The 23,797-nt window shown below is 36.5% G+C and overlaps 1 protein-coding gene and 1 non-coding gene across 2 annotated transcripts in view; one reads left to right on the forward strand and one right to left on the reverse strand.

The window, feature by feature from the left end:
• LOC138710037 (uncharacterized) overlaps window positions 1-15,321 on the forward strand; it is a 44,375-nt gene extending 29,054 nt beyond the window's left edge. Inside the window, exons 5-8 of the mRNA XM_069840691.1 lie at window positions 2,017-2,090; window positions 6,292-6,370; window positions 10,384-10,430; window positions 14,385-15,321. Coding sequence (XP_069696792.1) covers window positions 2,017-2,090; window positions 6,292-6,370; window positions 10,384-10,430; window positions 14,385-15,031 — 847 coding nt within the window. The 3' untranslated portion in view covers window positions 15,032-15,321. The remainder of the gene's footprint in view (window positions 1-2,016; window positions 2,091-6,291; window positions 6,371-10,383; window positions 10,431-14,384) is intronic.
• TRNAS-AGA (transfer RNA serine (anticodon AGA)) lies at window positions 8,078-8,148 on the reverse strand. Its single transcript has one exon. It is a non-coding gene; the product is annotated as a tRNA-Ser (tRNA).
• Window positions 15,322-23,797: the final 8,476 nt, after the last annotated feature.

A 23,797-nucleotide genomic window follows, 5' to 3' on the forward strand; every position in this document is an offset into this window, starting at 1 on the left:
AAAGAAAATTGAGAAAGCAGTAGCGGACGGTGGGTTTGAAAGTTGAGGAGGCCAAGACATGAATGATGAGAATATAAAAATATAAGACCTGTGACGTACCTCATTACCAAGCGCAAAATTTATAGATTTTAATAAATTAAAATTAGGTTTTCCAATTTATGTTTTAGGGGTTTAAATCTTATGTTTAGTAATTTATATGATCTTACGGGAAAAGAATAAAAATAAACAACATACTGTTAATATATTACAACGGCTTGGTAAAGATAGCCTCTCTTTAAGACACTCTAAGTCCTAACCTATGAATTAGGTGTTTTAGGTCATATTGAATTTAAGAATGTTACTCTTTGCTACATAAAACGAATAAGAAAAGCAATATTTCGGGAGTAATGAGATAGCAACAAAATTGATTTCGAACCTAAAGATCCGGGGCTTGCTCATTACTATTACATAGTCTAATTTTACAACAAATTAACTCGACGATCCTCTTTCTTCGCAAACCGATCAAATAGGTCACAACATACCAAATACTGAATAACTGCTACTAGAAGAAGCTGGAGACAAATCTCGATATATTTAAAATAATGTATAAGTAAATACATCTCGTAACACAAAAGAATAAAATAAGAAGAACACCCGCAAACAAGAGAAGATCTAACAACATAAATGAAAACTTTTACGCAGGGAAAGAAAACTAACAACACGTGACTCAATTTTCTAAAACCAAGAAGAGAGAAAGAGAGAGAGCTTCCCAATACAGCCGAAACCAGCCGCGACTATAAGCAGTACAGTTGTCAGCGGTGGGTAGGACGTCACCAAATCGGCTCCCCTCGCGCGTTCTAGTCAAGTTTAAACACTCCTCTAACCAGATATCTTATTGGTTGAACTGCTGTTGTCATGGTAACCGGGGAGTAGCGTCATGTAGCCGTCTCCTCTCTCCCGCTCTCGCATAGACACTTCAGGCTGCTAGATATCGACTATACAGGTTACAGCGTTGTCTGTTATTTTCCAGTACGAATTATTTGTACTATGTACAGTATGGTGAGCGGGCATCACCAACTGAATGTAATCGACTTTACGTAACTTACATCTTAATCATAATAAAATTAATATAAAAGAAAAAAGTTCGTCATTTGCTGTAAGTTGTCTGTGATCTTAATTCAGCTGGAATTATTACTGTCATATTGTGTTCTGGTAAAATATTAGGGGAGGCTGGGCCTCCCTTGCCTCCCCTGAAAATCCGCCGCTGGGAGGAAGAAGAAGAATATAGTATGAATGAAGTAGGACGGCTGAAAAAATTTTAGATGTCGTCATATTCCAGGTGAATTAACATGTTCTGATAGAGATAAAGTGCTGAAAACAATATCGAGACTGGAGGAATTTGACATAAAAACATTGCACAGTCAAGAAATACTGAGTAAGCGACTTTCAGTTTTGTTTTAAAGTATCAGAAATATTTAATAATTAAACAAGCAACCTTGAAAATTCGATATGATGTCATATAAACAATTAACTTAAATAAATCCTGTTACAAAATCACATCAGCATTTGAAAGTCACTTTTCACGTGGCCAAGAAATTTGGGTTTTCAAGACGCCTCTTTCTCGCAACACATTTCTCGCTAGCGAGACCTCTTCAAGTGTGTAATGGGCCTAAAGAAAAAATAATGGATCGTATCGTACAACGCAGCGCCAAGCCTCTCTCGAAATTGACAATCATTTTATTCGTGCAACGAGTTATACCACATGCGTAATTTGCGTATTAGCATTGTAAACCATTTGTAGCGCTGCTGCGAAATGTCGTTCGGATAATGATAGCTCACAATGTGAGAATCCTTTGCGTAATATATATGCCTACATTGTCAGAATTGGTGCGAAGGATTCGTCAGCTGTTGTGTAATGATCGTTGTGGCAACGTCGCATGTCTCGCTATAAACTTTACGCAAAGCTGTGAAATGCGTACTTAATGGCTTATACTCTTGCACTATTATTCAAGAGATTTGCATTTGGCTTCATTGCAGGACGGAAGAGTGTGATGACTACGACGAAGGAGCCCAAACCGAGCTCGACGAAGAAGATGTCGCTGGCGCTGGCCGTGAGTATTGTGTAACACGTAACACATTTATTATTCATTCCCTTTCCGAATATTTACAAGACGTGCAATACTGACTATAATGTTTGATAGATCTTGCCTACAAATGCAACATTTTATTTATATACAAGCCAAAATCATGTCCTTCGAAATTGTCTTCTTAAATCAACATTGAATATCTCAAGTCATGTTAAGTTTAACTCCTTATCCAACCCTCAGCTTACAGGCGCCAGGCGCCGCAGATAAAATCACAAGGAACCAAAAATTATAGTAGTCTGTAATAGGCTAAAGTACTAACACAAAAATAGTCCCACAATACTCACTATTAAACTGAATTTGGATCAATGTATTCTTATACAGAGTGATTCACGAGGATTTACCGTTCCTTACGGAGCTTATTTCTGAAGACATTCTGTGCAAAATATCATATAAACATTTGTCCTAATCTCAATATTTTCAGAGTTACACTAATTTGAAGTTGTTAGTAAAATACCCCTTTTCTTTAGTTTTAAGGGTTTTAAAAAAATATTACAGATAGAGAATTAACTATTCAGAAGTGTCATTTCTTTAAATGGCTAGTGTTCTGAAGCTAAAAATGTGTTGTTAATTGGTTTGTACAGATTATATATACGCATAATATTACCTTCCTGAAGAATGGTAATTATACGAAGAAAGTGTACTATTGATTATATATGTAGGACATACTCGTACAGGTTGTGTTGTATATAACATGCAGAAAACAATGGCATAATTATCTTAATGCGCATGTGTCATCTATGATTAGAGACTGGTTTGCACTTCATTCGCAAATGAATTCTGACTGTCAGGAATCGATTTGTGACAGTTTGTCATGCTGTATGAACGCGTGACTATTAGTCAGAAACAGAGTTTGAAGTTTGCGCTGTACGAACAGTAAAATCCATGTGCGCGTGCTCGTGACTGTTGAAACCAGTTTGGAACTCCTGTACAAACAAACCCATTGCTCACCTTGCAACAGACTGATAATTATCCGTATGAAGACTGACTGTTTCTCTCGTAGCTTATATTGCCCCAGATCACAGTGATAGAATATGGAACCCTGTACCTCTACATAAACATAAGATACAGCATTAAAATAAATTAAAGACGTTTAATTTTAAAAGAGAGAAGAAAATAAACTTCAATTTCAATACGAGTACTAAATTACATATGTACAGATTTACTTATCTATCTATCTGTCTGTCAGTCAGTCAGTCAGTCAGTCAGTCAGTCAGTCAGTCAGTCAGTCAGTCAGTCAGTCAGTCAGTCAGTCAGTCAGTCTGTCTGTCTGTCTGTCTATCTATCTATCTGTCTATCTATGTATCTGTCTATCTATCTATGTATCTGTCTATCTATCTATGTATCTGTCTATCTATCTATCTGTCTATCTATCTATGTATCTGTCTGTCTATCTGTCTGTCTGTCTGTCTGTCTGTCTGTCTGTCTGTCTGTCTGTCTATCTATCTATCTATCTATCTATCTATCTATCTATCTATCTATCTATCTATCTATCTATCTATCTATCTATTTATTTATAAAACAGTTCAAAGCCTCAATTACAATAGACAGCACAGATATTTGTTTAAAACATAGAATTGCAGACATGAAAAAAAGAGATAAAGCAGATACAAATGCAAGATCCAAATGTAAATACGTTTTACTATCTCCAGATTCGTTGTCCAGCCCTGTAAACATACTGCATCTATTCTGCTATTTCATCTGTAGAAATAAACAGTACTACAGTGTCTATTCAGGATTGCTGTACAAGGAGGCTGGACATTTGAGTAAACTTTCTCGCTTATAGTTTTTCACGCGAGAATTTCACATGTCAGATAGTGCAATATAATATTTAACATTTTCTTTTGGAATATTAAGACATTGTTTCTCACTTTATTTGGCATTTTAGTGACTCCAAGATCTACTGATTCTTGAAGCAAAGAAATAATAAAAATGACTTCAGTGAGAATATTTAAGGGAGTCGTCAAGCCCTATCTTACTAATGTTAAAACAGCTAGGCCTATCTGAAAGACTAGATTTGCAGCTAGGCCTATGTTAATGACCCGTTATCTCAGAACTTACAAGCTACAGAAATGTGATATTTTTGCAGGATGTTTATGCATTCCTTCTGAATTAACTGATTCGTTTTAATGATAAAATATCTAATAGAGAAAGATATGATTTTTATATAAACCTCTAAAATTAAAAAAAATCAGACATTTAATTTTTTTTAAATAAACTATTATGGCAAACTCAATGAAAGGAACTCAACATCATCACAGTGTTATCTGAAGTGTATGGTAAAAATTTCATGCAGATAGATTTTGTAGTTTCTGAGAAAACGGGTCATTTATGTTGAAAAATGTAATTTTAATTAAATCACTTTTAAAGTAAAAATTTTCATGAAGCTTCATCTATTACAGACAAAAGTTTTAAACCCTCCTGGTTGGTAGTCATCTTCTTCTGCATCCTGCTAACCTAATGCTGCCTTCTTTTCTTGGACCTTACATCTTTGGTTGTGTTTGTTAGTGCGATATCTGCCTTCCGTATTCGCAATTTGTCCAAGTTCGCCATGTTTTTCGAGGTATTATTTCCTATTTGAATATCTAGATCCTTCAACTTCTGTATTCTTGCAGTGTATCGTTAATTAAATGTGAGTACAGCGTCTAGAACACCAAGTTTTAACGTTGACAAACCAACTAGCAATTTTTTTAGGACTCACAATTAGTACCAAACAACGTTTTTGAACAATTCATTAGTATTCTAAGTTTTTCCTCTCAAATCTTTTTTTTAGTAAATTAGGATGGGCAAGATTTTGAGACACAGGCTTTATGAGGCATTAATTTTACTAAAAAAAAAACAAACCAAACCACAGCCTTTTTTGTATAAAACATTAATATACCAGTATTTAAAAAATAGTAAATATTCGAATATTTTAATAAACCAAACATCAAATTAAGCAGAATTAATAATATTTTCATAAAGTAAAAAACAAAAAAATATACACTATCGGTCAAAAGTTTTCGATCAGCTATGAAAAGAACTATATACTTTATTTCAATGTACAAACACATCGGAAGAACTAAATAGACCAACAAAATAAATATTTTCTCTCTCTAGCATTAGGATATGGTAGAATATTCAAAACGAAATCCCTGTTTTAACCACAAATCTATAGTTGTGATAGGTGATCGAAAACTTTTGACCGGTAGTGTATATAGTTCTCAATTTTTTTTCATTTTGGGTCTTGATGACTCCCCTTAAACATAACACACAATGTTGAAACGGATAGCTCGCGCCGACTCTTGCAGAGATTGACATTTTCTGTCTTTATTGCACACGTATCCGTTTGTCTTCCACTTACGCACGATTCATGTGTCACCACCAAACTGCTGCTAGCACACTAATCGTTTAGACCAGCGGTCATCAAAACACTGCACGCTCCGGCTAGCGTCTCTTACCCGCGGACAAGACACAGCCCTAGCGTGCAATCATCGCTGCTGGCGGGTATGCTGTCTATGCACTCCACACATTTCAGTGAGTGCTGACGACCACTGGTTTAGACCATAAATGTCTTCTTATTTTGAAAGCACTATAATCAGTCACCTACTCGTAAGCAACACAGAGGCAGTTATGTTCTTCTTCTTCTTTCTTGGCGCTACACCTCATTGTGAACCTTGGCCTCTTCCACGATTTTCCGCCAGTTGTCTCGATCCTGCGAAATTGCTTTCCAATTCCTATATCCCATCTTACATATGTCTTCCTCAACTCCATCCAACCATCTTACTCTTGGTCGTCCACGGCTTCTTTGGCCCCCAGGATTTCCATTTAATATCCTTTAGGAATCTCTACGTCATTCATCCGTGCCACGTGCCCAGCCCACCTTAATCTTGCTACTTTTACTATTCTTCTAATAGACGGATCTTTATAGATGGAATATAACTCATTATTATATCACCTCCTCCATCTTACTCTCTCGAATACTGGGCCAATTATGTTATGTTGCATGCGCTATTCGAAGCCACGCTTTGGATTTTACATGCAACTCCACCAAAATGAAAGAATATTAGAAATTTATAGTATAACGCTCAATACCATAGCGAATATAAACATATTGCAAAGAAGATTCTTTAACATAAGAATATGACTGTTCAAAATTTGATATACAAACTGTAATTTCACTTTACAGCCTGTGTTTATTCCGAGGAAGAAGGTGATGATTTTGCAGAAATGTTCCAACCGAGTTTTGTTTCGACGCCAATCCGAAGGTAAAAATATACTGACTTAATGTTGATCTCATGCCACTGCCAAGAGGGATTATTTTGCTTTACTGAACCAAGTTTTCCCACTCGTAACTTCTTGAACTGTAATCCGAACTAGTCTCGGAATTGTAATTTGTTCGGAGCAACACGAAGTTTAGCGAATGTTGACGCAGCAATAATAATAATAATAATAATAATAATAATAATAATAATAATAATAACTGCTCGACGGAAACCTACTGTACACAACTGCCTCGTTCCTCTTGACCTTCTGACAGGGTTGCCAGATTTCAGATCTACCAAGGAGGGACATCAATTTTCCATCACATAGGCCTACAGTACTTATGTTTTGTCTTGCAGGAAGAGTGATATGATTATGGGCAGAGTTGACATTTTCATGATTATACAAAAAAATATATATCCCTTTATATGCAGTTGAAGAAACTAATAGACTATGACTTTCAAAATTGCAATTTTAATAAAAGAACATATTGTAGTTACAGATTTCCAAGTATAAAACAATATTTATCTGGGTGTAATTTAGGCCTACATCACGTTTCTCAGACGTCTTTCTGGAGGGCTTGTGGCAAAAATATCTTATGTCAAATTATTAACTCAGTGACTTAATACTAGTTCTGTCACATAGATTTCCCCAGCTGTGTGTTATTAATTGTGAAGCACAAATTCCAAAATATGGCATCACATGTGACAAAATGTTTAGACTAAATTTCAGTGTTTATTAATTGATTACAATCACGTACAATTTATTGATACCTATATTCATATTAGTGACTCAGCATATTATTATTGCTCCAAACCCATCATTTAATATGCAGTATACATTTTCAGAGCTTATATACTTATTTATCACTGAACTTAAGAATTTTCAACAAGCTTTTTCCATTCTCTGTGTAACGTCTGATTAACGTCTGTTTTTAAATATTTATAAATGTAATCTTCACCACAGAATTCGCTCTCACAACCCTTACACTTGCCAAAATATACGTTTTTTTCCAATGTGCAAACCTACATTGTTAAGAAACTTATTTTAAATTTAATATAATTATTTAGCCCTGGAAGAAAATAGTTACTAGGTAACGATCAAATTATACAAGTGATGTTAATTTTCTAAAGGAGGGACTTTTTGCGTCCCGCCTCGAATCGAAGCGGGACTCGAGATTTTTAAACGAAAATCGGGACATGTCCCTCCAAATCGGTACATCTGGTAACCCTGACTTTTGATGACCACACTCCAGACTTTTGAAAAAAAGAAAACACGTAAATTTAAACAAAGTAGTCGTATTGAATACGACAAAAAATAAATGCTTCGATTTACAAGTTTTACAAGCTCTGCGACAAAATTAATTTTGAATTATTATTACCGGTACCTATATTTTTTTTATTATAACTATCATCTGAAATGTATATCGCTGGATAAGTTCAAAACCTCTTAAGTCCTGAGAACTTAAATGTTTAAGAATGTAATATAACTCTTCTGTGTTAAATTTGCTTAACATATGAAGAAAAGTGTGTTTCACAAAATTATCTTCAAATCATTTCACATAATTTTATAAACCACACTATTTAACACAGGAACAGTTTTACTGCATTCCTAAAAATTTAGGTTGTCAGGACTTACCAAGCTTTACACTTTTGTTAGTGATAGGCTTATACAAATAACGATGAAAGAGTAGTGAAACGGAGAAAAATTCTCTCCGGCACCGGGATTTGAACCCGGGTTTTCAGCTCTAGTGCTAATGCTTTATCCACTAAGCCACACCGGATTCCCATCCCGGTGTCGGATCGAATCCTCTCAGTTTAAGTTCCACCTCTTGGGTTCCCTCTAGTGGCAGCCCTTTGCACTACGTCATAGATGTCTATGAACGTAGGACTAAAGTCCACACATGTGCGGAGGTGCACTAGACTGGCTGTTGTCTCTGCTGTTGCTAGTCCTACGTTTGAAATTTTCTTCGTAGTATTTCTGAAGATACTTATGAAAATTCATCCACTAAGGGAAAAGCAAAAATCACTTCTTATAAGGCTGGAAAAAAGGAAACAGCTGTTATGACAATTGTGTGGGATTCCATTCTTCAACGAATTAACAAGTTTAACCAAACATTACAGGCAAGTTCAACGAATTTGTCCAATATATATTGGATAGCCTCTTAATTTTTATTCAGTATGCAAGAGAACATTCTGATATTTACGAGAGTCACGCTTCCTCATTACTACCAAACACTCAGTATAAAGACCCAAGGAAGAAAAGAGTTACCTAAGAGTTGCTGTCTGAAGTGGAATCAGATGATGTTGCTTATACAGGGATATCATTTTATTTTTACTTCAACTTTTATTGTACCTGAGTATTTGAATGTACTTCACTCCCACCCCTTCTACGAACGAAGTTCCAACTGTCCTCCACACAGAACCAAGGTCGCAGTACTTAGTGATTATAGTACGTTTCAGAAATATGTTCGCGTTTTCCAGTGACGAAAACTTCCAATATTGAATCATATTTTCGCACAGGTACTGTAGTCCGTTTGCCTACGTCGTATCCCGATTTCCCCCACCTGCTTCTGCTCGCTCCACTGTAAAGACTAGTGACTGGGCTTTCTAGCTCTTTTCTGAAAACATTAATTTCTGTTAGGAATTAAATGGACGTCTACGTAATATTATGCAACTGTTTAAAATAACTTAAATAAAAGGGCCTCGTTAAGTAATTAACTATCACGTGATTCCCCCCTTTTCTACGGTCCTGCGACATAACCACTTGGACGGACAGTAGATAGCATGTCTGAGTAATTTTATCTGTGCGGGTCGGGCAGAAGTGAAGATTGAATTTACAGTACTGTACGTAAGATACTCTTTCATAGTGTAGGTACAGAATTATTTCAACGTGAGTTACTAAGTAAGAAGGACTAAACTGGTAATTGGAAATAGATGCTATAGTCTATATTGCGATAATATGCACAAAAGAACTGAAGCCTTTATCGAAATAAACGGCCACACATTTTCAAAATTGTGTTTAAATACCCATATTATGATTATTTTTCAATTTAACTGCATTCTCTATAGTGTACGCTAATGTGCTGTAGACAGTATAATATACACTGCATAATGATTACGTTCGCATGGATAACTCAGTTCGTGAGTAAAAACACTTATTGTTAATACTGTACTGTATTTTGATTAAACAAAATCTAATCAAAATTATCACACTCAAAATCGCGATATTTCCTACTTTACGTAAATGGATGAACTACTTTTCTTCCCTCCTGTACCTAGTAAAGTGATTTGTTTGTATTTTACACCAGTATCATCGAACTCCAGTCGTGGAAGGGGGTAGCAAACGGTGTTTTCGGGTCTGAATCATTAATCCAAAGGTATAGATAGATTAATATTAAAAATGTTAGTAAAAATAAAATGATGTCCCTGTAGTTTAATTCCAAATTGTTCTTTTATTGTCAAATTCCGCAATGCTATATGCTATATTCTCTTGTAACTGAATTAAGAACACGAAAGAAAAGCATATGCTACTCTAGAAAATAAATTTATCTTTCTTTACAAGAAAGATGATGCAACAGAAAAACTGTACCAAAATTCAGAGCTGTTATGGGTGACATACAAAAAAAAAAGAAAAAGACCTGGAAGGCAATTTTGGGAATGAACTTGTTCAATTTAGAAGCTGTGTCAGTGTTATTTCAAATTCAGAACTGTCAGAAGATCCATCACTTAACTTCAGTATTTGAGAAGAACGTGACTGGTACATACTAGTATATTTCCAAATGTTGACACTGTTTCAATTGTATTTTACTTTATCACGCTCCAACTGTTGAAGTGAAAGATAATTTTCAGTCTAAAAAGAATAAGACATCGACTTCTAAGTAGCATCTCACAGGAGAAACTGGACTGTATTAGTGTTCTGTCAATTGAAAATGATGTAACGAGAGCTAGTCCGTAGTCAGTTCCTCTGTCACGTGACATATCCGACAGTTGATTTTAATAAACTCTTCTCGTTGCAGTTCACAGCGTGGGTCGGCGGGCCTGGACTACCAACTGGCTCAACAAGGTAAGTTTCTATCAGATGCTCATCTTGACTGTAATAGGATGTTTTTATTATCCCATTAGAGATCCCGAAAGCCGCTTACGATGGCGAAATGTTTTGGCTCATCACAAGACAATCGGCACTGTGTAGCAGTAGGGATGACAGTCCAACGTGCTGGCTCCCTTTGCCCCAAGGAAACATTCTGGTACTCATTTATGCGAGAGGCTGAATGAACGTCAGGACCATAGTGCTAGATCAAAGGGAAAATTCATGACCCCATCGGAAATGGAATCCGTGACTTTACAACTTGTAGTGCAATGTCATGCTTGTGTCTGGTCATAACTTAGTGTTTACCTAGCTAATGGGAGAAATTTAAATTCTAATTCAGGCAAGACAAGATTGATCATTCTGTATAGAGAATGTATCATATCTATAATTTGTGCTTGCCTTGTGAGTTAGCCATATTAATCAAAGAAAGATGGTGGCAATGGTGCCGTCGTTACTTGAAAATAATGAACATGTCTACTCACAACAGAAGAATTTAACATTAGCCTAAGACTAGAAATATTTCGTTGGACACTCAAATATAGATAATACACTAATGTACTTCGTTAGATAATTTCTCTACTGTCTCTATAATTAAAATTTGAAAACGAGACGGAATTGATCTCTTTCTGTAATACTGTAATATGAAAGTTCCATGTGCCACTTAATAAAATTAGTGGCGTTGAAGAAAACAGAGCTTTGAGCCTTCTGCCACTCAGCAAGAGTGTTAGCTATCTGCTTAAAGACATATGCTGTATACGTTACCAATGATGATAAACAGAAGCACCCTCCCAAACGATATTAAGCTCCCAGGGACTTCAAAATATGAATTACATAATGTTTTTAAATGAGAATGCAGTGCGGTTTATAACATAGCGATATTTTAAAATGTGACATTGAATTTATCTACCTGTAAACATTTATACAGAGTGATTCACGAGGATTTACCGTCCTTTACGGAGCTTATTTCTGAAGACATTCTGAGCAAAACATGTCATATAAACCTAGTTCCCATTCTCAATATTTTCAGAGTTACACTAATTTAAAGTTGTTTGTAAAATACGTTTTTTTCTTTAGTTTGAAGGTAAAAGAATAATACAAATAGAGAATGAACCATTCAGAAGTATCATTTCTTTAATTGGCAAGTATTATGAAGCTAAAAATGTGCTCTGAACTCCTTAGTTGCTTCGTACAGACATCTTTTTCTATTTTAACTAGAAAATTACATTAATCTTTAGCACTTATCACAACAATTATTACAAATCACACCACTTCCACCGACTTAATTATTTGCAGTTCAATTTTGCATCCTAATTTACAGTCTTGGATAGTTTACAACACATTTTCAAAAATGACGCCGTCCGCTTGAGTACACTTGGTCGCACGCTTGTGAACGGCACTCGTCGCGCTACGTAACTGCATACGGCTATCTTTGATTTCCGTAGAGCTCGCGCTGGCTGCTGACTGCACGCTGACCAAGATCACGCGTTCACAGCAATGCGTTCCAATAACGAAACGCAACTCTGTAAATATTGAGAATAAGACCCATGTTTATATGACTATTTTTTTCTGAGAATGTCTTCGGAAATAAGCTCCGTAAAGGACGGTAAATACGCGTGAATCACTCTGTATACTACCAACTTTCGAAAAATATAACAAACATACATTGAAAATTTATTCCATCATTATCCATAAATGATTTATTTTCCATAATATTGTGACTTACAGAAGAGATACACACCCACACACACACACACATACACACGCACACACACTACATTACATTGCATACATACAGCTTTATTTCAAGGGTACAGGTGGAAAAAGATCAGGGTCCATAATGCAAGTTTTTCTGGAGAGGAAATTGAAAGTTAGACCTTGATCATTCTTTCGTACTGGGTGGAGCGCTGGAACGGAAGATTTTGAATCGATTACCTCAAAATCATACTTGAAGTTGGTAAGACTCTGATGCCGTCATACTGCTCCTTAGGCATTGCCATTTTAGTTGCCATGAGGCTGTGGACGGAAGAGCATTGTGAATTCGCAATAAAAAAATCATGATTGTTGTGAAGCTGTACGACGAGAATTTCGGCATCATTTTCAACTTTGACGTCATTATCCGGTTCCGTGAACCCACACTGTGAAGACATGGGTTGAAAGATTTGAATCAACAGATTCTACCTTGTGCAAGAAACATCCAGGACCAAGCAGTCAATGCCGCTATCCAGCAACTTTCTGCACTGCGACATGCTTTCATTAGGTTTGCCTCGCCGCACTGTGGCCTTCAGACCTCAAATTACATCCGTATAAGCTTCAGGCCGTCCAACAATTGTAAGCTGGCGATGCCAACAGTTGAGTAACTTTTGCTGGACCGTTTTTAGCAAAATGTGAGGAAGATCAATATTCATCGCTGCATTACAACAGCTCTTTGGAGAGCGTTTCATGTCGAAGAACGGCAACATGGACTAGCCCGCGCGATCGCCTGATTTTTCAGTGTGCGATTTTTGGGAGGGTTTTTAAAGGATCGTGTGTATGCTAGTCGTCCTCACACCCCAAATGAACTAAAGGCTAGGATTCGTGACAAAACTGCATCGATCAACAGAAGTTTTCGTCGTGCATCTTCACAAGCATCATTGCTTTCACTGCGAATTCACGATGCTCTTGCTCAGTAATTTTTAACATCATGATACACTCACATATTAGTTACCTATTGGTAGCAATAATTCCTTTTTCACTTTTGGTGGATCCTTATCTTTTTTTCCGTTGTATCCATGAACTATTTATTTTTACTGGTCGGTTAGAATTGTATTGTTTCAATTTACTACTAAGCCTTCTTCATGAATAACAAGGTCTATGTCAAATTTACCGGACGTTACTCAGCCCAGAATAGAATTCAGTTCGTTACCACTCACTACAAGTACTTCCACCCCTAAAATGGAACTACTCTGTCAAATTATTCCTCAATTTACTTTGCAGGCATGAAAAACAATAAAACATCTATGTAGACTTCTACCAAGCATACGGGAAATAGAATAAAGAGATTAATGAGTGGATGGATCAAGAAAATGATGATAATGTCTTGGTTTGTATAGAGGCTAGCCATATTAATAGAATTATCTACGATTGTCAACAACTATATTATCTCCACTACATTTTCAGAACAAATTTTGAACAATATTTACGTTTTAAAATTATATATATATATATATATATATATATATATATATATATATATATATATATATATATGAGGGGTTCATAACCAGAGTGGACCAAGTCCTTCTTGAATAATTTTGAGATGTTGAGTCTTAAAGTTCCTGACTCATGCTTAGTAACCTTCACCTTCCATAGGAAATGCTGCCCTCTGTGGAGTAACAAATGAGTTATGGACTTGGTTTGTTATGACAATGAATAAATCTAAGTTTTCTTCATCCACAAGCTGACCATTGGTGGACTTGGTTCACTCTGGTTGTGAGCCCCTCATATTATAGGCCGTATTGTCACATTGTTAAAAGAACGAAAATCTTTGTCAGAAAAAATATCCCTCTTTTTTTCCTTGGCCGGGAAATTCTCCGTATTTGAATCCAATCGAGTATTTGTGGAATCCGAAAATGAAAAAGGAAATTCCTAAACAGGTTATTATAACCGAAGTGATTGAGAGTGTGCCACTCAGAGTTAAGGATGTTATTAAAGCAAAATGGAGATCTATAACATTTAAGGACTCACATAGACTTAAATAAACGATATTGTTATTTTGTTATATGAAAATGTAATTATTGTTCAAAATGTGTTCTGAAATTTGAGTCTAATAATATAGTTGTATTTTCAAATATAAAATTGCAGTAAATTGGGAATTGAAAAGCTTGAAAAAGCTAAAGCTTTTGGTGATTCTATTAATATTAATATAATGAATTGTATTTTATGTATTAACAGATATGCAAATGACTCCCGAAACTGCTAGAAGACAGAGAACTTCGAGATCGCCATCCTCTCACAGACGGCAGCAGCTAACGCCCATTTTAGTCGAAACTTACAGGAAAGTGTCGGTGGAGACGACGCCACACGGCACGGTGAAGAAAGTGAAACGAAGGTTAGAGTACTCCGACACCCCAGAGGAACCCGCATGGACGTACGACGAAGTAAGCCCAATACATCCTCACGTATCAGCTCGCGGCTATGGCCGACAGAGGCGCACGCGTCGCGAGGGAATGGGAGCTCGCAGAGCCCTAGCATTTGACAGCCCGGATGAGCAGGAAGGCCAGCAAGCTGAGTACGAGGCCACGACGCCCCCCAGAGCAGCGCGTCGCAGCTCAACGAGGACGTCTAACGTGGACAGCGTGGAGCAGAGCGAGCAACGTGCAGACGGCAGCGTGCATCGCACCAGGTCCGTGCGAACCGTGGAGAACGTCGGCAACCTCGTGACGGCACGGGCTGCCCGACCGGAGAGCACCGCGACGCGGTGGAGGACGACCGCCGCCCCTCAGCAGGTCGCTGAGGCAGCGAGAAGGGCTCGCCGCGACGCGCCCCAGACGCAGCGATCCTCACAGCAATGTAAACCATGCAAATACTTGAGGTTCTAGAATAAAAATCGCCCTGGCAAAACTATGAAGTGTTCTTGTAATGCACTATTTTCAAAGTTAACTGTTGTATTAAACGGACGAGGAGAATTTGTTAATCGATCTGCAGCTATCGTAACAGGAATAGCGGCAGCGACAACAAGCAAAAGTACAGTAGAACCTCAATTATCCGTCACCCTATTAACCGATCAGCGAATTACACGACTGTCTTTCTCTCACTCTATTCTTTCTTTCTTTGCTGCGGAAAAAAGTATGTAGTGCTATACCTTATATTAGTACATACCAGGGGCGGCTCTACAATAAGAACTGCAGAGCTGCAGAACCGCCATTTAAATGAACCTGAAAAAATTAAAAATGTAAAACGTGCTTTTATGTAATCTAGTTCATTGTTTCATTTATTTTTCCAATTCATTCTCCTTCGATTCGAGATTTTGCTATCTGTAGGAGCCTTGAACTGCTCGAGGATTTTAGCTGTATGGGTAGTGTACTTTTCGGATCTGTGATCGGCAGTCCTGGAGTTCAAAGTAGGGTAGTTGGCAGCAGAAAACTGGTTTTCTTCACCGTCCCATAAGATTGTATTAGAGCTGCAGCCGAAGCAGCTCTCTCCGAATATTACAAAAGAACCGCCAACGCCCTCATCTCTTTATGACCTGCGTTAGAACTCAATATAGGCTTCTGGGCTACTGTATGTCATTACAGTTCCAGTGTGCTATAGTACTGTGGGTGGTGTGATGTGATTAGTCAGTGTGTCTAAGGAAATTTTTCATATTAAAAATGAATGAAATGAAAACCTAATCGACCAACCCTTTTCGAAATTAAAAGAGGAATTGCATGTTAACTCAAGAAATTAGGACGTCCTACACAAAATTTAAATATTGAAATTTCTAGAAAAATTCGAGGAAATCATGTAGCCTACTAGTCATTTTAATACCGAAATGTGTAATGGAAACGATTGGTTTTTTGCTGCGCTCGTGAAAACGCTTTCTCCCCCACCCGTGTATTCTGTTTAGAGGAGAAAATACATGGACAAACACCGGAGTGAAGAATTTAGTTAATTTTACTTAAAAACTAGAAAAGCTTGTGGGGTACATTTCCACTACGTGACTAGTTGTACCAGGTGGGAAAGGTGTAACGCACGGAGAGTACAATTTCGGGTGCACAGTCAACTTCGAGAAGGGGCTGTAATTACACGCGTTATCCGATTTAGATGCAATAAACAGCATGCGTTTGCTAAATACATTATTTTTCATGCAGAACTGCCAACCTTTGTAACCGCGGGCCGCTACTGGTACATACCTGCACAAACAGCGCTCAACGATCGCGCGCGCTACTTCGGAGCGGGAGAGCTATGTTTACCGGTCGCCGAAATGGAGAGGAAGATAGGTCAGAATGACATAGACTTGCTATAGGTAGAGGAGAGCGAAATGACCACTCAGTTATCTAGTGGAGTGCAGTGTGTAGGCCTATTCTCAGTAACTGTTTCACGTTGCTTACCTACTGCTGCAGTACAGTATGGAAGAATCTAAAGGACGGAACGTAACATTTAACGATTTACAGCTCGAACTTATTGATCTTCAATGTGACATAAGGGCTAAAGATCGTTTGAATAATACTACTAGCCTGGTTGAGTTTTACAAGACTAAACATTAGCAATAATATCCAAGACTACACAGGTTGGCTGTGAAAATGATTGCTATGTTTGGTTCAACATTTACAGTATATTTATATAATCAACTTTAATAAAGGCAGGCATCGAACATCTGTAACTGATGTTTCATTATGATCAGTAGGCTACTGTTCCTTTCAGCTGCCAACATCATAAAACCTCGTTTTCATGTACTGATAAATAAAAATATAACAAAATGATATTGTACATTTAAGTAGCTATAGAATTTCTATATTTCTGTAAAATAAATATTTCTTTATTAATTAATAATAGTCCAAGATAGTTTTGCAAACACTGAACGGGAATTCATTTCATAAACACTCGTAATAGTACTTCCTTTTGTGTATATTTTGTACATCACCCCTTCCTCCAGTCTACCCTTATACAGAGCGCAGCTAATATCTGCATTCCGCTCATGAGCTGTGAGCCGGCTCGGAGAGCTCAAACCTTGTGCAGGCCTGTAGTAGTACCTTTTCTTTTCTAGTCCATTATTATAAGCCTTTATCCTTACATATTACAAGTATACTGCCAGGAATAGGAACAGTTACCGGTAGAAGGTGTTTTTCCCAAATTGTAAAATAATAACTACCTTCTTTCAAAGAAATGGTCCCAAAACTTCCACAAGATTTAGAGCAAACCCGTTAAGCATTCAGTCCTTGTTCTACTGTTCGAGTACTATTACTTCATAAATTTCATCCAAAATATCTTCCACTGGTGTCATAAGTGTTTTACTAAGTATCAAAATAAAAATACAAATAAATAATTGATCAGTTCTATATGGATACAATATTGCGACTGTATCATGTATTTGTATTACACGATGAGTGGTGGTAAACTGACTAGAGGAAGGAATAAATCTGAGAAAAAAGGAAGGACAAGAAAAGAAAGCTTAAAAACAAAAATTTCTAAAAGTAAGAAATCTGACGTTTCAAAAAATGTCAAAACTCGAAACGTTCAACTTGCAAGGAAAATGGAACCAGAGCGTTTACGGTGAAAGCAGATCCTGAAAAACACGCTGCTTTCATAATGTCGGAGAGTAAGAGATGGGCAGAGAGGAAGAAGCAAGGAAAGATTAAGACAGTTTCGGCCATGACTAATAGAAAATTAAGAGAAGGAAGGAAAAACGAAGAGAGTGGATGAGAGAATATTGCACGAAAATTAAGAACAAATTTATTCAGCAATGTAATCATAGTAATTTGGGAAAGGATGCAAAAAGCTCTCCTGCTAATAAAATGTAGTGAAGTTATTCGAAAACTAAAAGCCGAAAACATTAAGTTTAAATATTTAACAGAAAAATGTAAAAAGCATTATTCACGTGTAAAAAAAATTGAAATAGCCCTATGCTCTATCTACTCCATCTTGTATCACAGAGAATAAAAAAGCAAATCAATTTTCCTCGATCAATGCAGTTCGTACTTTGCTAAGATGGCGTCCAGTTCCTTTTGACATAAAAAAGAAACTGATCCTTGGAGAGGTGCTAGAACAACAATTAAAATCTTCATTTTCTTCTGTAGGATATAAAAGTAAACAAACAGTAAGAAGCATCATATGTGGCAAAATAATAAAATTAAGAAGCATAAAATGCTATAGCACTGTAGGAGAATAGTTTCTCACACAGCTGTTCGTCAGAATAATTCCTGCAGACAAAAGAGTAGCCACACTTTACAATACAAGCATGCCGTGATACAATAAAGGCGCTTCAGTATCAGTGGCGTTAAGAAAATTCAAATTTGTTAATTTTCAATGCATTGAGTTGTTGTATCTGTAAATTTCAATGTGCTCATTGTGATATGGGTCATTGAAAATTTCCTATTGTGTAAAGTGGTTGGTTTGTGTCTTCTACAGAAGTGCTTTTTTTAAAGAGTAAGTGTGTATGTAGATATCAAAGAATAAGTAAAGAGTAAAATATTTATCATTATTGTTATTGTTATTACTATAACCATAAATCATTTCTTATTTCTATTTAAATAATATCTTCATGGAATAAGTGAAAGTTTGCTTGCCGATCCGGAGTTTCGCTCGGGGGTGGGTTCGATTCCTCTTGGCCTGATTACCTGGTTGGGATTTTTTCGTGATTTCCCCAACCGTAAGGCGACTGTCAGGTAATCTATGACGAATCCCCGGCCTCATCCCGCCAAATACCATCTCGCTATCACAAATTCCATCGACACTAAATAACCGAGTAATTGATACAGCGTCGTTAAATAACCAACTAAAAATTAATGAAATCCAATATTCTATTATTGTTTATAAACATATAAATTAATGAGCTTATCACTGTTACTGATACTTCACAATATTAATTAAATATGTTTGCGAGCGAACATAAATACTTATTTCATTTTGTAATAAGTATGGCTCAAACGCATTGTACTAGCTAATAAAAATCAGTTTATATTATTAAACATATAAAGAAATATTTTATTACAGTTGTATGAACACTTTTTGATGATAAATTAAAATTACTATAATCAGTTAAAACCAGACATGTTTCGGAGGAATGCCCCTCCATCTTCAGTGGCTTTAAGCCACGAACGCGGTCGAACATCTGAACCTGCGTCGTGGTATTGCCACTGAAGATGGAGGGGCATTCCTCCGAAACATGTCTGGTTTTTAACTGATTATAGTAATTTTAATTTTATTATCAAAAAGTGTTCATACAACTGTAATAAATTATTTCTTTGTATGTTTAATATCTCATTTATGAACACTGTTGAATTTGACCTTACTTGTGTAAATTTAATCAGTTTATATTATTATGAATAATAATTTGTGACTTATTTAATTTTCAGTATTGATTTCAAATCGGCCTGTACTTCAAATTGCCTTTAGCAAGCCATAGGAATAATCCACGGATTAAGACAGTGCACACAGTGGAATCTGAAAATTGAATTTGTTTTGTTTCTCGTAGCACACGAAGATTTAGAACTGATCACTAACACACCTGACTTATCTTTCACACCTATAACCAATACCTACCAAAAAATTAATCTCCTCACAATTTCAGTTGTTGCCAATTTTGGGTTACGAAAGTGACTAGTTTCATGAGAATGACCCTTATATTACCGGTTGTTCTGTATGGCTGTGAAACTTGAACTCTCACTTTGAGTGAGAAACAGAGAGGTTAAGGGTGTTCGAGAATAAGGTGCTCAGGAAAATTAGATTAGATTAGATTTATTTATTTAACCTGGTAGAGATAAGGCCGTCAGGCCTTCTCTGCCCCTCTACCAGGGGATTACAACTATAACATGAACAATAAGATTACAATTAATATTACATTTACAATTACAATTACAATAAAAATTAAAGTACGACAAGAATACCTGATTAATGAAAGCTAGACATTTTATCATAGAAGTTAAGAACAAAGAATATTTTTGTATTTACTAAATTACAAATTAAACCTACAATAACAAAATTCTATAGTGATGAAATTACCGGATATTGAGATATTTTGTGGTAGATTAAAAGAACTATTTACAAGAAACCATGTCTGAACGAGTCTCAATTACTGACCAAGTGCCTAGTAAGTTTGCGTTTGAATTGAATTTTATTTCGACAGTCCCTGATGCTAGCAGGTAACGAATTCCAGAGTCTTGGCAGGGCTATTGTGAAAGAGGATGAGTATGAGGAGGTGCGATGGGATGGTATTGTTAGTATTGTTTCATGGCGAGAGCGTGTGTTCAGATTGTGGTGGGAAGAAAGGTAAGTGAAGCGAGACGACAGGTACGAAGGAATAGAAGAGTTCAAGATTTCGAAGAGAAAGAGAAGTGAATGTAAATTTTTTTTCTTATCTAGTTTAAGCCAACCTATTGCTTCCAGGGATGGGGTAATATGATCATATTTACGAACATTGCTTACAATGGGGCTAAGAGGATGAAGTTACAGGAGAATGGAGAAAGTTACACAACGCAGAACTACACACATTGTATTCTTCACCTAACATAATTATGAACAATAAATCCAGACATTTGATATGGGCGGGGCATGTACCATGTATGGGTGAATCTGAAGCTCTATCCACTAAGCCACACCGGGTTCCCATGCACATGTGTGGACATTGTGCCACTGTCATACGTCTAAGACGCAGTGCATGAGGGTAGGCCACTAGAGGGAACCCAAGAGGTGGAACTTAAACCGAGAGGATTCAATCCGACATTGGGATGGGAATCCGGTATGACTTAGTGGATAGAGTGTCAGCACGTAGAGCTGAAAATCCGGGTTCAAATCCCGGTGCCGGAGAGAATTTTTCTCTGTTCCACTCATCCAAACTTCATATGATGACGCAGAATTTCTGCACTGAAATATCATATGTACGAGTACTTCGGCACATCGTAATAATATACTTATTGAAATAGCTTAGAATTCTACTGAACAACTACTAGATGTCAATAAATTTAATATATATATATATATATATATATATATATATATATATAAGATAAAGTTGCAAAAAGAGTCTGCTGGGCCAAAATCTAGATTTTAAGTAAATCCACGCTTCTTGTTATAAAAAAAATGGGTAAGTACGTTATATCTTGCTTGTAAATAATGACTTAATTTTAGTTTCAATTCAAGCGAAACAAAATAGATTAATAATAAGGCATTAAGCGAAATATCCAACATATTTTCACGCATTTCAATCACTTTTATTTTCTTCACCATCATCACAAAAATCAAAATGAATTTCCATACATCACTAAAGTCTAAAAACATCGATGTAGATGAAATTTCCCTTTATAATTTAACATTTCGACAGTAGTTTTTATTACTACAAGACACAATGTACGTACATATTAGTTTCAGTTCACAATAAATGATCGAAAATCTCATCAACTATTATCTGTGCATTTCGAACTGGCAGATGAAGGTCACGTACAAAAGTATAAACCACGCACGAGGCACTGAACTGAAAACTGTAAACTGAAGCACTGGTAATTCTGCCTGTCCTAGCTGACTTTAGTTGAGAATGGTCCAAGATTGGGGTAAGCACAGGTGACAAATTTAATGCAGTCCATTATTTGACCTTGAGCCGGCAGTTCGAAATGCACAGATAATAGCACAAGTTCACGTGTTGTTTCTCGAAGATAATTTTAATATTCATTTCTGCTAACAGTATTATTGAAAATACAAGCAAAAGATTTTCTCCTATAATCACATTTTGTTTAGAAGCACCATTTTTTATACCACCCTATATGAGAAAGCAAATGAATACGATTTGGAAACTACGATGATCAATCCATCATCTAGGACAGTGGTTCTCAAACTTTTTGAAGGCGCGACCCACTTTTGGGAGAGACTTTCTTTTGCGACCTCCACCCCCCACCCCCAGTTTCATACCGGTACTAAACCCCATCCGAAAAAACCAAATCCTTGTAAAATCTAAAATAACGATGATTTTACTCAAAAGCAATTGATACCACCCAAAAAATGACCAAATTGAAATATGCGATTGAACAATGACAGGAAATATTAAGTAAACATTATTTCTAGTGCCGTACTTCACACTATTCCCACCGTGGCCCTGCGGTAATAATTCAGTTAGAGTGCATAGGATCATGGCCTAACGACTAATAGCATTAGCATTCGGCCATGGCTGATTGTGTTGTTATATAAGCACTTGATTTTCTATCATTTTATGTTTTACCATGGATCTGAATGGGTGTCCATACTCGGTAAGGGGAAAAAACGTATTCCTAATTAATACTAGACTGAAGGAAATCAAAACACTAACGGTCTTACTAATAAAAACTCTATATACAGACGTTTAACTGTCTTATACAATGAGTAGCTCGTTTATACGTCGTGTGTAAATTCCTTACTAATAATCACTAGATACGTCGTGTATAACAGTGTAACTGTTACACAGCTGCGTCATAGTTTCGTCATTACCTACTTCATTACGAAAGGTAATAGAATATCTGAGGTTCTCTATTGTATCCTGTAGAGCGCTCTAGTGTGGGGTGTTAAGTATCGATAGTACAACTGGCTCTAATCGATTACCACACTATATTTTGGTCAAAGAGTACAAGCTACAGCAATATTATTCTAATTATTCTGTGCTCTTTGGTTTGTTCTTCTGTGGTTACAAGGCAACCATCATCATAAAACGACAGCCGATACGAACAGCTTTTAGAGAGGCAGCCATTTTTTCTCTATATACAGCTCTTAAACAAGGGGTTTCGTGTATATAACTACTGCAAAGCAATTCCCATTGTATAGTTACAGGCTGTTTATACATCCATTGCTTATGCATGGTTTATTAGTAAAGTTTTCTGTCTCAACTCTGCATAAGTCTCGTATAAAAATTATACACGGTTTATTAGTAAGACTGTAGGTAATTGAATTCTGAAACTGATAGAAGCTGTGATATTTAAAAGTTGAGGTTTTAAGTAATGCCAATGTTTTTGAGTTGGTTATTTAACGACGCTGTATTAACTATTCTGTTATTTAGCGTCGAAGGGATTTTTTTTTAAAGAGACACTCTAAGTTCAGTCTGGAAGGAGAGAAGACATCCCAGTTCAATACAAACTAGTACCTACATTCACTCAAGCAGAGCTTTGCAAACACGTACGTCTGTCAGAGAAATTTGTGAAGATATGAATTCGTTATATGAAAATATTCATTATCATGCGGATATAAGATGGCTTGCGATTGGTAATATGTTGAAAAGAGTTTTACAGTTAAGAGCAGAATTTTGAATATGCCGGTACATGCAAGACTAGAAATCAGAATATGCAAAACTATTTTCCAAGTCTCTTTCGCTTCTCAGATTGACTTCCTTTCTGATATTACTGAACACTTAAACACTTTGAAAGTGTTAACAAGTGCTGTAGTTGGAAACAAATTTTAGGGGGTACTGTTGAAATTTCCTTGGTCAGAATAGACTCTGCATGGATTCGTACTGCACTTCTTTTCCAAAATTACTTCTTCATCATGCAGCCGTCTCTGCAGACCTCCTTACAGATGGCAGCCACAATTGCATATAAGGCAAACAATTGAACTCTGACACTGGTGGGCCAGCACGTTTTAGGAACAAAAGTCTAAGAACTCTTTTACTGGAAAAGTATTCCTTTTCTTAATGCAGATATCGTTCATTACAGTCA

Source organism: Periplaneta americana, chromosome 12 (genome assembly GCF_040183065.1).
Source record: "Periplaneta americana isolate PAMFEO1 chromosome 12, P.americana_PAMFEO1_priV1, whole genome shotgun sequence".
Lineage (NCBI taxonomy): Eukaryota > Metazoa > Arthropoda > Insecta > Blattodea > Blattidae > Periplaneta > Periplaneta americana.